Source organism: Mustela nivalis (genome assembly GCF_964662115.1).
Source record: "Mustela nivalis genome assembly, chromosome: 5".
Classification (NCBI taxonomy): domain Eukaryota; kingdom Metazoa; phylum Chordata; class Mammalia; order Carnivora; family Mustelidae; genus Mustela; species Mustela nivalis.
Window position 1 is genome coordinate 82,619,712 of NC_139024.1, and position 16,852 is coordinate 82,636,563.

Consider the following 16,852-nt stretch of genomic DNA (forward strand, 5'->3'; position numbering starts at 1 on the left):
AACCGCTACATGCTACATGTTACTGCCCTTAGTGACCAAATTTCTTCCTGAAATGGTGTTAGCATGCAATCCACTTGGATAAAAATCAGTGGTGATGTAAGATGATTCTTCCACTGAAATTGCAAGTAGAAATCAGTATAATAGAATAATAATTAAGGTGAACTTCAGGAGTATTTCACATAGTTGTGCATCCCCTAAGGATGGAAGGGCTGCAAGGCAGGATTACCTGGAAGAAAGGTATGAAGCTTTTCACATAGTCCCCCCACCCCACCCCACCCCATTCTGCCTGAGGAGCAAATGCCTAGCACAGGGAGGTAGCTCGTTATGTGTTCCTCCCATGACTGGACTGCCTGGGGGAGTTAGCCTTCTAGCCAATGATGTCTTGGTGTAATTTTGAGGTTGGGGTTGGGGGTTGAGCATAAGGTACAGAAAGTAAAAGAGAACTTATAAAGAGGAACCTGGGTACTGTAAGTCAAATTTTGCTTGTTTGTTTGTTTGTTTTTTCTTTAGTGCAGGTGATTTCTTGTTTCAACAACCAAATGCTAATGCAAGATTTGATAGTTTTCATTTCTTAGTGCTTAGTTGTTGCAGGAACACATGTGTCTTGATTATTTTTCACATATGGGCAGGTTTTCTTTAATTGACCTGTTGGATCCTTCCCCTCTTTTGTGACTGTGATCTAAACAACACCAAATTACTGCACTACCATTTAACTTATAGAACTGATCATGACTGGGGCCAAAATGGTGGGCGTGATGTCTGGTTTTGGATACAGCTTAAAATTATTCTCAAATAACAAGTTGATCAACATTCTTAAATTGTTAGTGATTTGGTAGAGATCACTAAATAAGCCCAGTTCCTCCCAGGATAAAATCACAGAAATAAGTTTAAGATGTCATTTCTTCTTCAAACAAGAATGTGAGCCATCTGTGAGTTCTCCACCTCGGCTTTCATGCTTCCGAAGTCCTTGGAAGTCTGTTGGAGAGTGTTCTAAATCCTGCACATTCCTGTCTTCCAGGCTTTTTCTCTGGCCCAGCAGACAGTTCAGGATCCAGAACTCAAGGATGAACGTTCACCGCGGCAGCGAGAGCGACAGGGCACTGCGGCAGGAGGGCAGCTGCCTAAGCGATGACCCCACAGCTGTGGCCCAGGAGAGAGAAACAAATAGCCTGGCTGCTTCTGCTCTTCAGAGTCTCACTTACCCTCTAGGGCCCAGGAGCGATGGTACGATGGTTAGATCTTGACTGAATTTGGAGGGCTTTCTGACCCATGAGCGTCCACTCTACCCAGAAGGCATAAATAACCTCTCCAGCAGACTGGCTTAGTTACAGAAGGCTGACTGCCACATAACAGCCCCACTGACTCACTCAGTCCCACACGTCTAACTCAGCGGTAACGGTATGAGAAAGATAGTCCTGGGTCTGGAGTCACAAGACAGATTCAGAGTCTAGCTGTGTTATTTATCGTCTATAACGGTGGATGAGCTCCTTAATCTTTCCGAGCCCTGCTTTCTTAATCCGGAAAACAGGGATGTTAATATTCTTACTTCACAGGACTGGGAGACTTCAGAGTTAATGGATGTGCAGCCTCTTGATAAACTGTCCACTTCTTTTTAACTTTGAATAAAAGCAGCAGCAACACTCACAATAGCAGTTACTGTTTATTGAGTGCTCACTGGGCTACGTGTTTTTAGATTAAGGATGGCAGACTGTTGCCAAATCTAAATCACTGCCTATTTTGTACATTTTTAAAATGCTGCCATCATGCCTGTTTGTTTACATATGGTCTTTGGCTACTTTGCAGCTACAATGGCAGAGACTGTGACCCACAGAGCTTTCTGGCCCTTTACAGAAAATGTGCTGATCCCTGCTTAGAGTCCTCCTCCTTGTGCAGATGAGGAAAGAAAGGAAATTTCAGGAACTTACAGAACGTGCTCAGGCCCACACTGCTAGGAAGTGGGCAGCTGCCATTTGAACCCATGACTTTCTAACCAGCCTGTGGTATTCTAGATGCGTCCGCTGGCAGAAGAGCAGGGCATGCCTGCCATCCTAGAGTGTGCCATTGAGGGGAGTTTGTGCACCGAGTTCCCCTTCCTTCTCACCCATGTACACGGCGTGGGACTTGAGGCGCCCTTCAGGAATCAGCCCACTGGAACTGCTTCGTTGTTGGGGGGTGGAGTGGGTAGGGAACCAAGCATCCTGAATTTATGATGTGGGTACCTACTTTCATTTTATAACAGCATTTTGAAAGTGAAAGCCATCTTGGTGATGTAAGCGTTTCTTGCTAGAAGCTTGTCCGTGGGTGGTATGGAAGCTTGGCTCTTGTGCAAACAACAGGGCCACACTGAATTTGTCCAAAGCTGTAGAATGTGAACCCTCAGTTGGTGTTTGGTCTAGATTTTGGTTTCCTTTCCTTCAGAAGCAAATGGGGAAGAAATGTGAGTGCACTCTAGCTCACAATTTATTTGGTTATCTAAGGGCCTGAAATCAGGCTTATTTCCTGCAAGTAAAGAGCAGGTAACCCTGTTCATGAATTATTGTATACAGACTTAAAATTCGTGTGGGATAGGAGTCAGACACTCAGTTGTATCTTTAACCTGTTACTTTTTTCATAAAAAGATTTTAAGAAAATGTAGAAAAGTTAATTAAGCTTGTTAAATCTAGGTGACAAGATGTGCATATTGTGTTAACTTTGGTATGTTTGAAATTTTTCATGAGAGACTTTTTTACATTAAAATATATTAGGAGATCTGCCAGTTTAAAAGAATCCTTTGATAATGCTTTCATAAAAATTTCCCCCAGTTGTCTTCTGCATTATATCCAAATTTCACATATTTGGTTTTAAGCCTTTTTTCCATGATATGGTATTAACGCACTTTGAAGTGCTCTCACATACTTTAATTCAGTTGATAGAAGAATCCTTTGAGGGAGGTGAAGTGAACAAGAACAGTGTTTAGAAAATTAAATAAATTACTTAAAGGAAATGCCTCCTTGGTGATACTAGCACAAAAACGGTTTCCATAAAGGAATCCTAACCCAAGGCCACTTGCACTGGAACCCTTCTGCTGAGGGCAAGCCCTGCCTCTTCAAAAAATGGTCCTGCTGATGTTAGGATTCTCCAGTGCATAGTGAAAATGCATTTTTTATGTGAATTTCTAGGAAAGGTAATGCCTTAGACAATTAGAGACTGTCATCCCTTCTGGGAAATAACATTTAGAAACATTTGGAAATTTTTAGAAGGATGTGGGAAAGGAATAGTTTCTGCACCCAGAAGTAGCAGGTTCCTTAAATAAAACACAGGAACTATGAGAGTATTATTTGGAGCTAAAAGTGTAAACAGAAGTAAAAAGTGACTGCCTCTGTGAAACAAGACTGGAGGGAGGGCTTGGAGTCTGGCAGAACCTTGCTGGTTATCCACAGAAATTCTCTAGTGTTTAAATATTTTTAAGCCATGCACATAATTTACTTTAAAATTTTTAAATCACTTTGAAATGTGGGCATTATTGCCTCCATTCTCTCCTCCCCAACATACAAACCTGTAAAAAAGCTCAGGGGGATCCCATATGAATCTCTAGCTTATTCTTCCTTTACTTGTTCAGGGCAAGAGTTTTTTGCCTGCGAACACCTAAAAGTTTGAGGGGTTTTGTTGTTGTTGTTTTTTAAAGAGACGAGATTTATCTTTTCCCCCAAGGCTTTTTGCTGTCAAGTTATTTTGGTTTGTTTGTATGATCTTTTAGACCTTTCACTTGACTATGCCTCTCAGCCAGCAAATCTTCAGTTCCCTCACATAATGCCACTTCCCGAGGACATCAAAGGCTCCTGCTTCCAAAATGGGAATAAACGGAACCATGAATCCTTTATGGCTCCAGAACGATTTGGAAACAGCACTGTGGGCTTTGGCAGTAACGTTCATTCCCAGGCACCAGAGAAAGTGACACTTCTTGTAGATGGCACACGTTTTGTTGTGAATCCACAAATTTTCACTGCTCATCCGGATACCATGTTGGGAAGGTAATTGATGATAATTTCCTTCCAAATTCACTGTGTTCTCTATGAATAGAAGTACCTGCTGTTTATCTTGCACTAGATGTGAGGAAAAGAAGGCCTGCGGTTGCTTATTTTTCTACCTTCATATCTTTGTGAGACAGGGAGGGCAAGCTTGTACAAAGCTATTTATGTGTTGACAATTTGGGGGATGTACTCTGTTTACAAAGCCAGTGCAGCACAATGGGCCCCAACAGAAGGGCGTGCAATCAGAACTATGGAAAATAATCTGCTGAATATCCTTCCCTCTTCCTCAATAAACTCCCTCTAAAACAGAAGTCCCACACCTCATTTCTTACCCATCTTATCCATAATAAGATGCATTATAAGTACACCCTCACAAAAGTAATCTTGCCTGAGTTCCACAGGTCAAAGACAGAGTTAGGGGGAGATCTAAATTGTGGGTTCTTTGTTTCTTTTGTCTTTTAAAATAGAATTGTGTTCCAAATGACACAATAGCAAAGCTGTTTTATGGAAAAGACTTTTGCCTGCCATCTGTCGCCCACTGTGCTTGGCAGCAGGTGTCATGCTGTCATTTTCTGATACCTCTATTCAAGTTTTCCAAAACGGAGTCTTTATGTCTGCCTGTTGTATTGTTTTGTGCCTGCTCTCTCTTTTCGTCATGTTCCATTCTCTGTGCTGCTTCATTGAGACCACAATCTTGCCCTCCTCTCCCCATCTCCTGCCTCCAGCATTTTAGGGTTAGAGTTTAGGAAATGGAAGAAGCCTACCAAGGAGGAGCACTGGCCAGAAAGTGTTCTTGGAGCCTGGGCTGGGAGTTAGGACATGCTCCTTCTGGCCAACCGGAGACCTTAACATGAGGCAGAGCAAATTGAGATAAGAGTAAAAATAATAATGTGTGTATGTATATTACACACAGACATTTGGCTTTTGAGGATTTTCATCTACTTGGAAGTAGATCTTATATAAAGATTTAGCCTCACTCAGGACTTTGGACTAATTTGAACTGATTTGGAAATCAGAATGGAGGGGCACCTGGGTGGCTCAGTAGGTTAAGCCTCTGCCTTGGCTCAGGTCATGGTCTTGGGGTTCTGGGTTCAAGCCCTGCATGGGGCTCTCTGCTAAGCAGGGAGCCTGCTTCCCCCCTCTCCTCTGCGTGCCTCTCTGCCTACTTATGATCTCTGTCTTTCAAATAAATAAATCTTTAAAAAAAAAAAAAAGAAATCAGAATGGACCACACTCATTTGTTGAATTTTAGGCTAAATGAAATCCAGCTACTCAAATATACTTATATTTGAACGTATACATACAGATTCATGATGAACCATTTTTAGCCAGAACCAAATCTGAATACTTCTCAACCTCTGAATTAAGACTAAACTAGAACAAGCAAGCAAGCAAACAAAAAAAGACTAATCTAGAACATTAAAACATTTTCCAGATTGGCCCTACATTTTATCAGATTTGACTTCCTGTCCTCAGTCTTGGGGTCACTACCACTGCCCACCCCACCACCACCATACACACACCCAAAAACAGTGTTCTTGCAGCACTGGCTGGCTCTTCAAAGTCGATTGCCTCTGACAGTAGTGATCATAAGAAGAAAGGCAAGCATTTTCTGTTAGATTCATAGATTTTTTTTTTAAGATTTTTATTTATTTGATAGATCACAAGTAGGTGGAGAGGCAAACAGAGAGAGAGGGGGAAGCAAGCTCCCTGCTGAAGCAGAGACCCTGATGCCAGGGCTTAATCCCAGGACCCTGAGATCATGACCTGAGCTAAAGGCAGAGGCTTAACTCACTGAGCCACCCAGGCACCCATGATTAATAGATTCTTAGCTGACCCTCATTCTTTGAATCTAGGAATGAGTTGTTCCATGATGAGAGAGTCTGATTCTTAATCTAGGTGGTTCTTCAGCTGAGGCTATTGTTTCCGAGAGTTACTTAGGTTTGCTCTGTCCAGAGGTTACATACAGTGTTGGTAAGCCTAGTCAGTGAGCTTAAAAAATGTAAGCCATTAGTCACAAGGGGGAGGGGCTGAAAGATCGCAAGTGGATTAATGTTCATCCACACCATTACCAGAAAAATAACTCTGAGCTAGGTCTTGCTGATGAGAATTTGTGGGGGGAAGGGGGCATTGCATGGCATTTTGTTCACTATTTTGATTCATAGCTGTTTTGGTTGGACTTTAACCAGAATGTTCAGAAATGTCAGGATGGATTTCTTATGTATGGTGTTAGTGTTTGGAAAGTATGTGATTTGGAATCTTTTTCAGACCTTTGAAAAGCAGCCAATTTAGGGTAGAGGAAAAGAGTTTTAACACCGAAGAGCCAGCCAGGCTTCCCAGCAGGTTGAGGAAGGAAATGGCGACGGCGCCACTGGGAACTTAAGCTGGCCGAAGAGCCTGCCCGCCTGCCCTGTCTCTCACACTGGTTTCCCAACAGGAGTGGTGGAAGTCAAGGGGCCAGTTTTACTGGAGGGGATCTGAAAGGGAGGGAGGAAGAATGGAAAAGATGAGTAAGAAAAGGCAAGATCTTCCTGTGCCCTCCTGACCTCTAAGTTCATGTACAGAGCAAGTTCGCCTCTCTAAACTATGCCGAACCACTAGATAAGCCTAATACCTCCCATCCCTATCTGCTTGACCCGAAGTTCCTATCATTAGAGTTACTCCTTGGATTGAAGAAGGGTATTTTCCCCAGAGCTCCAGCATCAGAATGTACCAGGAATGGGAGGACAGTAACGTCTGCACCCACCAGGACAGATGCATCTATCACATTAGATACTGAAAAGCAAACCAGGGAACCACTGCATGCTAGATAAGGTAGGTTAACAAAGGAGGGAAAGGATCAGGAAGGGTCAGGAGCAGGAGAAGCACAGTCTTCCTGAGCTGCCGGCATATCCATTGCCACTGGGGAGGGCAGGAGAGGCAGCCCTCACACACACCAGAGATTTTCCAAGGGCCAGTTCTGCAGATGCTGCTTTACTTCCTTTGCTGTCCTGGAAGCTTACCACTGGTGATCCCTGAAGACTTGGCTGCTTCATTTCTCCTTGCTCTCAAATGCTGCAAGCAATTGCTACCACCTTTAATGTCTGGAGGGAGCTTCTTCATAGGGGTTGGGTCTCACTGATGTGTTTTTAATTTATACTATGAGAACATGGAATGGAGTCTTCCAGAATGAGGTGAAGAAGGGAGCGGTCCTCATGGGTGAAGAATCCAGCTGTCTGACATTGTTGTCTGATGTCTTTCAGAATGTTTGGACCAGGAAGAGAGTACAATTTCACTCGGCCCAACGAGAAGGGAGAGTATGAGATTGCCGAAGGAATCAGTGCAACTGTATTTCGAACAGTGCTGGTGTGTAGGACCCTTCTTGTGGCATCGTCTTCCCCGGGGGCAGGCACAGGCAGAAGCCTCGAGAGTTCCATCAAATTGTTACTGACTTTAGGGTCTCTAGTTCCAGTTCCCGTTCCCTCTATTTTCTCTCCCTGAAGTACCTCTTGTTTGTGTGAGCTCAGTCAGCTATCAGGCTGTGATTAAGCACATCAGAGAGTCAGGAGCCACTCTGCCAGCTGACAAGTCAGCCAGCGGGTGACAGTTCTAATAACCTACCATTTTAACAGAACCAGGAATGGATGAGGGGTTGAAGAGGTCATTCCTCATCTTGGTTCTTTGCCTACATTTCTTCTTTTTAACCTTTTTACAGGATTATTACAAAACTGGTATCATCAATTGTCCTGATGGCATCTCTATTCCAGATCTTAGAGATACATGCGATTATCTCTGCATTAACTTTGACTTCAACACTATCCGATGTCAAGATCTGAGTAAGTACAAGAGCAGCTCTGAGCTGCATTTGAGAAGCTGAACTTTGAGTTCGCTTGGAGTCAACTGCTATTCTTTATCACTAAAAAGTTTCGAGCATGGGTTGAAAACCATTCGCAGAGGCAGAGACGTGATATTAACCTTTCCCTCTCCTGCTTCACAGCTCTGTGAGGACGTGGAGTAAACCAAAGAGAATGTGTGGCAGGTTCTGAATCCAGCTTGTCCAGTGAGGCACTGAGCTAACTGCTTCCCCTCTCAGGGACCTTGGTGTCTCAGCTAATAAATAAGGACACTGACTCTTGGACATTAGTGAGCAGAGTCAAACAGCATAAATTGCTGGGTTCTTCTTAGATTTCTTTTTATCATTAACTTCATGTTTACTTAGTGCTTTCTAGATGTGAACTTGCTTAAGTCTTAAAGCAGTGAGCCCTGCAAGTCGGGTAATAACCCCATTTAACAAATGAGAAGACTGAGAAATTAACTTGTTCAAAACTCTAAAAAGCTGGGATTAGAGCTGATTGTCTGACTACAAACGCCATTCTCTTATCATCACCTAGGCTTCCTGAAATTATTTAAAAAATTATTCTTTGAGGTTCATGATACATTTCCCTGCATATTCCATGAAGTTCTCTAGACTTGTGGTCTCTCTACTGGGTCTAGCGCACACTTAGAGCAAGTCCCTTGGTGTCCTCAAACTTCAGATGATCCCTCTTCTGTGGTACCATAACTCCATGAAATTGGGGTCCAGAGCATCTTCAGAAGAGGTACTACAAATGATGGTTCTTTCTCTTGTAGAATTAATGTGTGTGGTTTGACATTGTATCACTAACAAAACTTCAGTTAGTCAAAGTGCTCAGGGATTATTCAACATGAGGGGGGCACCTGGGTGGCTCAGTTGGTTAAGCATCTGACTTGGTTTCTGCTCAGGTCATGATCTTGGGGTTGTGGGATAAAGCCCCACGTCAACTCCACACTGGGCTTGGAACCTGCTTGGGATTCTTTTTGTCCCCCACTCCTCCCTCCCTCTTGCTAATAATAAACATGAAAAAAGTTAGAGTGGTAAAATGTGCAACATATCTAACAAAATCTGCTTAATTAGCGCATCGAAGCAAAAAACCATTTCTGCCTTTAATGGGCTACGACTCTAGAACTTCTCAGTGATGACAGCCAGTACCTCATAGTCTTTTTCCCGCCAGTAATATCTGCACTCAGGCCAAGAGGATGCTCACCTACAGTGTCTCTCTCCCCAGGTGCTTTGCTGCATGAACTGTCTAACGATGGTGCTCACAAGCAGTTTGACCAATACCTCGAAGAGCTCATCTTGCCCATCATGGTGGGCTGTGCCAAGAAAGGGGAGCGAGAGTGCCACATCGTTGTGCTGACGGATGAGGATTCTGTGGACTGGGATGAAGACCACCCTCCTCCCATGGGGGAGGAATATTCCCAAAGTAGGCAAAACCTGCACGGTGTAGATGTTTTCCACAACAAACGCACTGCCCAGAGTAGCATTCCCGGAAGCACCGGGAATATCACTGTTGAGCTGGCGATGAGTACACTCACCTGCACGAGCAGTATGCTTGCTGCAGGGCTAAAGTTTGTGCCAAGCCTCCAACTTGTACACCTTCCACTGCTGCCCCTGGTGTCTGTTGGAGACAGTGGTGATACGGAGGCCACACTGAGGCCCTTAAATGGTGTCACTCTTCTCTGCTGGTTTCATTTTTAAATCCTTTGAATTGGTAACAACTCAAAGAGTACAAAAGGATGGATATACATTGGAAAGCCTTGATCCTAACCCTGCCTCACCCACCCGGTTTTCCTCCTGTTTTTTTAATATTCCTCAGATGTAATCAGTGCACATACATAAGCAATTACATCCACGGTTTTTCCTTTTCTCCAAATGCTTCCATATCAACCTATTCAACACTATGTCTAACATAGAAATTTTCCACAATCTTTTTAATGGCTATATAGTATTCCACCATGTGACTGTGCTGTGACTGATTTAACTAGTTCTGTTGTTGGACTTTGAAATATAAATTACAAATGATGCTGCAGTAAATACCTCTTAAACAGTCTTCACACATGTGTATCTCTAGAGAATAATCTTCCTAGAAATGAAATTTGTGTGCCAAAGCTTTGTTATTTCATAATTTTGATAAATGTTGCCAAATTCTCCATATTACACTTACAAAACAATATATGACAGGTTTGTTTCCCACATCCTCACCAAAACAGTGTTTTACTGAACTTCTTTGTCACACCAGTAGGTAAAAAATAGCATTGCATTTATGTTTTAATTTGCATTTCTCATTTCATGATCAACACTTACCATCTTTTTAATTTCTAAAAGCCTTTTAATTTCCTTTTCTGTAACTTTATATGTGCTTTTGCTCATTACAGAACTGATTTGTGTAGGCTCTCTATTTGTGACCACTCTATATATATAGTAAGAAAATTAGCCCTTTGTAATGTGAGTTGCAGGTATTTTTTTCCAGTTGACTTTTGTTTTCTTTTAGCTTAGTTATAATGGTTTTGGCTAAGCAGAGATGTTGTATTTTTAGGTAGTTGAATGTATCAATTTTTATATTATGGCCCCTGGTTTTATGTTGTACCCAGAATGGTCTTCCCCACTCTGAGACTAGAAGAATTTCTCATGTCGTTTCCTTCTTATGTTTGATCCATTACATAATATTTCATTTGTGATTCAGCTGGATTTTTTTTCCCATCAGAGTCAGGTTTACCTTTCATTAGGCTGATTCTGTTAGCTCATCTCCCTCCTCTTTTAGAAGTCTTTACTCTATGATTAACTCAATTTTTCTTTTTCCAGTTCTTTATAGCTCCAAGCTCTATAGATTCTTCAAATACATTGAGAATCGTGATGTCGCTAAAACAGTGTTAAAGGAGCGAGGCCTGAAAAATATTCGCATTGGAATTGAAGGTAATAAATATCCCAGTTAGTGTTCAGCTTGCATGGCTCAAGGGAGTAGGCCGTATCTGTGGGCACGGCTTATGTCCTTAAAACCCGGCTTCCAGAGGACCTGGAGAATAGGCACACATGAAAACTACATTCCTACCTGTGTGAAGGATTCCTGGTTTTGTTTTTGTTTACCCTTATATTTTTCACTTTATTTTCAGTCATAAATGCTTTAAACCAGCTGCAGGAATAAGTTCGGTGTACTGCTTTGGGATAAAGAGCAGTGAGGGCTAAGGACACTGGGGGGTAAATGGAGCAGGGCCCGTGGGCTTGCCAAGTGAGAGAGCCATTCTACCAGCAGTCTTGGTGAGGATCTTTTGGGGATCGGGAAGGGTCCTTCTGAAAACTATAGCTTTGGAGACTCAAAATTTGGATTTATTCCACTAAGGAATGTCTGTGTGTATTAGTAGAATGGTTTGAAATGGTCGTGAGCAGGTGGCTCCCAACCTGTGTTCTCCATGGAAGGGTCTGAGACACTGATTCTTTGAGAATGCTGAAGCCGTCCTGGTCTCCCCTCATGAGTGTTTGACTTCTATTTTGCTATTCTTGCTGTCTCAGTCTTACCTACAGAACCCATCAGGTCTTCACTGTGTGTGACTTAGGTTGGAATTGCAGGTGGGAAGAGATTTTTGAGGTCTATTAAACCTCTTTCCATTGTGTCCCTCCTTTGTCACTGGAAACCCCGGGAACAGGGTGATAAGGATTATTCCATTTCCCAGAGCAGCCCATCAGACTGTCCTACCATTAGAACATTCTTCCATGTATCTAGTAGATAACTTCCAATCTCTTCAGTCTTCCTTCTAGTTCTAGCCTCTGAAGCTACTCTAAAATTTCTCCCATTTCAGATATTTCAGGCAAATTCCCTGTTTTTTCTTTAAGCTACACATTACATGCTTTCTTAACCTTCTCCTACAGTGTGCTCTCTAAGCACTAGAGTTAGAGACTGGACCTCACCATGGCCTAGTAGGATTTCTCTTCTTTGGCACTGGTGCCAGTAAGTACAGGCTTCTGAAATTACTAAGAGGCTGTTCTTGCCCTGCCATTAGAGGAGATAGAATTTTTGTTACTTCCTACTTGTTAGTAGGAACAAGACCTACTAACCTGGATGGGTGGGAAGTGAGCATGTAGAATGTTGTTGGGAGTGGCAGGGCATGGTCAGAAGTCATTTCCCCAGCCTTTGACTTTGGGAGGAAATTAATGTGGTTAGAGAAGAGAAAGCATGGAATCTAGAATGGGTAACTTCCCGCAGTCATAAGAATGGCCTTCTTCTGTTTCAGGTTATCCTACCTGCAAAGAAAAAATTAAGAGAAGGCCTGGTGGCCGCTCCGAAGTAATCTATAACTATGTGCAGCGCCCCTTTATCCAGATGTCCTGGGAAAAGGAAGAAGGGAAGAGTCGCCATGTGGATTTCCAGTGTGTCCGAAGCAAATCCCTCACTAATCTGGTAGCTGCTGGAGAAGATGTCTTAGAGGACCAGGAGATATTAATGCACCACCCACCTCAAGTGGATGAACTTGACCGGCTGAATGCCCCACTTTCTCAGATGGCATCTAGTGACTTTCAGGATTAGGGCCAGCTGTGGACTGTGCCTCTTCGGAGCCCTTCTCTGTCTGGGATGCCCACAGCCAGTCCTTTCCATGGTTTGTCTCCCCCTGAGTGTCAGGAGACCTGCTTCTCCATCCTTTCCCTTTCTCCCACAATTAGCGTATGTCCTTGTCATTACTGAAAAGTCTGTGCCTCCAGCAAGGGATAAAAAAGCACTCACTGGTAAATAAGCTACCGGCTTTGCAGCAGCCCTGGTAACTTGAAAAATTTGGGTCTGGTGCCATTTACGGAGTCTTTGCACAACTGCAAAAAGCAGGAAAGGAAGTCAAGGCTCCTATTGCCTCATATTCATCAAAGCTGTCCTCTCATCCTTTATACCTTGTTTTTGGCTTTTTTGTTTGTCTTATACCAGGCAAGTTACTTAGCAGCAAAGGGACCAAACCTTAAAAAGAGACAATCTCTAGCTTCCATAAGCAGGCGGTAATGGGATTCTCATTAGGGGTCCGTGAAGATCCCATTCCTGGTGGCCTCTGTTCCCAGACCTGCATCTGGGAAGAACTAGGCTCTCATCTAAAACATTCAAAAAGATTTCTTAAGAGTTTAAATTAAGTTTTGTTTTTCATTAATGCAATGAATAGTTCAAAACCACACAGCTTCTTTGACAGAAGTCTGGTAATAGTGTAACAATGTTTATGAACCCTTTTTACGTTCAAGGTTTTTGAGTCTAAAGAAATTATTTGGAATGATCATTTGGAATGAAATTCACAACTCAAGTAGAAGAACCTGTTCAGATTAGGCCACTTTGATTATCATGGCTTGGAATGTGGTGTGAAGCCACAGGTCTTCTCCCTAAGCAGCACATTGCTGTGAGTGTGGCTGGGAAACTTTCCTTAGATGATATGACTGAAAGGCTTGCAAGAGATGGGCAGAAATTTCTCACAAGCACTCTGTTTCTCCATAGACTTGTAAAAGCTCCAGGGAAGAGGGCATTTAGGGTGAAGCCGGGTAGAGAAACATCACTTGCCCAGCCCTTGTCCCAGTGCAGAATTTTTCTTTGTATTTTTTTGTATATTCTTTACATACTGTGGGATTTTTTTTGGATCAGCATATTTGTCCTTGGAGTAGCCTATCACACTGCTCACATTAGGTTAGAAAACCATACTACTGTCATCCCCAAAGGACAGATGAATTGAAGGGGTATTAGGCCTAGTAATTTTGTTTCATCTGTTGGCTCCATTAATAATGCATGGTGTGTGACAGCAAAGACCACTCCTCCCAGTACCGAACCATTTTCCCTTGTGTCCTCATGGCTATTAACAGCAGAGCTAAATTCAGAGTCTAGAGTCAGATGTTAAGTATCTAGGGATAATCTCCCATTTTATGGTAAAGGTTGGCCTTCTAATCACCTACCCAGAGCCTTTACTCATCACAGATTTCAAAAAGGTACATAGATTCCTTTAAGTTCTTTAAGATAACATGACTAGTTTTCTTAAATTCCATTCCCATAAGATACCATATAGGGCAAGTTAGGTGATTCCATTTTGACTGCCATAGTTGTAGTCCTCCAAAGGTAAAGTCAGATGGCTGTCAAAAGCTGCTCTTTCCAGTCTTGAAGAACAAGAATGTTCTTAAGAAGGGTGTTCTCTGTGCGTGTGACCACAATCACAGTGGAGATCAATGCTCCATTCGTTATTCAGAAAATAGTAGTAGTAAGGGGTTAAACTGAGCCATCTCCCACCCAGAGTTCTGACTACCACTAGCATCTAGCTTGTAAGGCTGATGGTAAGTGTTAAAGTTTAGGGTGAGGGTTTTTTTGTAGCCAGAGGGTAATTTTATGTTTGTGAAACTCCTTGAGTCCTATTTGAGGTCAGGTTTGTTTTTGACCATGCCAGTATTTCATTCTTCCCCACTGATAGGTGTCCAGCCCAGATAATCATTTAATGGTGCTTCCTTTCTGCTTCTTAGTTGACTTCCTTCCATGCCACCACAAAGGAAATCTCAATGAACTGTGTTAGTCTAGCAAGTGTAACTTCTGTTCTCCAGCTTCTCCATTAACATTCAAGTGTGAACATGCTGCAGCTAACACTCTAAAACCAGTTAGTCCTTGCTTAGGTAAAAAGCCAGGTATGAAAGTATGGTGTGTACTTCGCACTCTGTTCTGTGTAAGTGATTAATCTCAGGCTTTCAAGAAATAGGTCTCCCTCCCTCCCTCCACCACCCAAACTGGGTTAATGTGCTTTTGGCCCCAACCCATGCGATGAACTGGAAATCTATACAGGTAAACCTGCCAGTGTCACTAGATGGTGGTGACGAAGGGAAAAGTGGGGCCCACAGGTCCCTTCTGGTGAAGAGGGAGGTCTCTTCTGCACCCACCACCCTCCTGGCTTGGAGCCCAGCATCACTAATTTAGTAGCTCCCCTTAGCCATAGCTGCTATGTTCCTGGGGCCAAGACAGTCCATGATGGCAGGACGGCTCAGTCCCCACAGGGACAAGGGCTAGGGTACAGTTATTCCCTTCAGAGTCCGTTACTGGCTAGCTGGGCAAGAGCTATTTCTAATAAAGGTGGAACTCAGGTTTGCTGGGTCTTTTGTTTGTTTTTCTTCTAAGTGCCTAAATAAGTAAGCCAGGCTGTGTATACTGAACCATCTTCATAAGATGGTTTTGCTCAGACTGTCTTACTCAGAGGTAGCTCAGCAAGCCAAGAGGAACCTGAATTTGAGATTTAGAATGCATCATTATCATGTGTTATTGATTGGGAAACATTTGGCATTGAGCTGGAGAGTGGGCAGAGTGTTAACGTGTGTCTGGTGAGATGATCATGGTTTCTCCAAAGTGGAGGAAGAATATTGAAAAGATGACAGCAAAAATGGTAAAGAAGGTACATTTAGTGTGTAATACATAATAGCAGATATTATTTTACAATAAATTCCAAGAAACCAGGATGTCATTTAATGTATACAGGTCTATGAAAATACTGTGGAATAAGCCCAGGAAGGAAGGAAGGATATATTTTCAGAAAACAATTGGCATAGGCTTTAAGTCAAATTGTCAAAGTGTGATATGGAGTCTTTTTTTTTAATCAAGTTTCAATAGAAAGTTAAGAATCGAGGGGTTTTAGTAATTTATTCAATGCCACTTCTTGCCATTGTTTTGAAATTGTTAAAATGGGCATACGAGTTCAGAAAGCATACCTGCTGCCTTCACTGGGGGACATGGAGCCACATTCTTGCTCTGGGTGGGATCACTTCTGCAGGAGAACATTACATATTCTCTTAAAGGCAAAATGCTTGTAGATTTTGCCTCTTTACTTTGTATTTACTTTCTTAAATTGCACTTGTTCACCTACAGTGTTTACGAAATCCTTTATGTGGGATACTTTTTCTATAATAAAATATTATCATTTGTGTCCATGTTGTTTTTTTAGCAGAAAATAAAGCCAAAAGTCAAGATGTTCAAAGGGACCCAAAACAGCAGCTTCTTGACTGCCCAGAACAGAACCTCTTTTCTGTGCCACAGGGTCACTTTGAGTCAGGGCATGCCCTTCCCATTCTACTGTCTATAACTCAGTTCCAAAACCCTAATATTCTGCCTTCTTGAGTTCCTGGATAATTTACATTCAAGACCTCCTGAATCCTCATATCCAACTACGTAGGACCCCCACAAAGCCAAGTATAAATCTGGAATGTAAGAGGACTCATAGACTTTTATGTTCTGGTTTCGAACAAGCGAGGAGCCATGGCAGGAATGAAAGGCAGTTCCCTTGGAAACATTGCTGTAAAGCTTCTGGCTCCTCCTTTGATCTGATTTGGCCCAACTCTAGTCCGGTGCCTCGGAGTTCCTCAGCTCACTTAGTCTGGGAGCTTATTGGTGATCCAACTTCAAGGGGTACTAAAGCCAGCATCTCCCCAGCAGGCCCGCCTTTACCAGTAGAGGTAAGGACATGATCTGAAGACATGACCTGCTTGGTATATTCTGTGCCAAGCACTGCACGGCCACAGGGACACAATAACCAGAACGTAGTTCCTCTTCCTAGGGGTTTTTATACTTGGGGGGAAAACAGAGATCTATGAATAGTCCAGGTCACTCAGGAAAACCAAAAGGATAGAGCAGCCAGTTTTTACCATGAGAGTTCACAAGAGAATTCTAGAAGTGATAACGTGAACCAAGTCATGAAGAATGAATACTAGTTCATGATCCATGAACATGCAGGGAGGAGGTATTTCAGACCAGTTAACTATGAGCAAAGATGCAAAGGTGAAATCATCAGGGAAGATGGGGTGATGCAGAGATGAAGCCAGAGCGAGGAACGACCATTCTACCTCAAAGGTGTTTGCTCTCATTTGTATAAACCACTGGGAGCCTGAACAGGTTTTGTGCAGGAGAACGACATGATCAAACCTGAAACTTGAATTTCTTTGGCAGCAGGGAGGGCAGCGGATTTGAAAGGGGAAGGACCAGGGACAGAGTTCAGCTAAGGGGTCACTGCAGTAGATGTAGAAAGAAACGAAG

At 42.8% G+C, this 16,852-nt stretch overlaps 1 protein-coding gene across 2 annotated transcripts in view; it reads left to right on the top strand.

Annotated features, from left to right (window-relative positions):
- The window catches only part of KCTD20 (potassium channel tetramerization domain containing 20), a 32,871-nt gene extending 17,122 nt beyond the window's left edge, over window positions 1-15,749 (top strand). The window contains exons 2-8 of one of the 2 annotated variants that reach the window (XM_082732229.1): window positions 1,019-1,224; window positions 3,737-4,010; window positions 7,253-7,355; window positions 7,705-7,825; window positions 9,074-9,271; window positions 10,651-10,761; window positions 12,075-15,749. In XM_082732229.1, coding sequence (XP_082588355.1) covers window positions 1,065-1,224; window positions 3,737-4,010; window positions 7,253-7,355; window positions 7,705-7,825; window positions 9,074-9,271; window positions 10,651-10,761; window positions 12,075-12,367 — 1,260 coding nt within the window. In that variant the 5' untranslated portion in view covers window positions 1,019-1,064 and the 3' untranslated portion in view covers window positions 12,368-15,749. The remainder of the gene's footprint in view (window positions 1-1,018; window positions 1,225-3,736; window positions 4,011-7,252; window positions 7,356-7,704; window positions 7,826-9,073; window positions 9,272-10,650; window positions 10,762-12,074) is intronic. The other variant, XM_082732230.1, reaches the window with a different exon arrangement.
- Window positions 15,750-16,852: the final 1,103 nt, after the last annotated feature.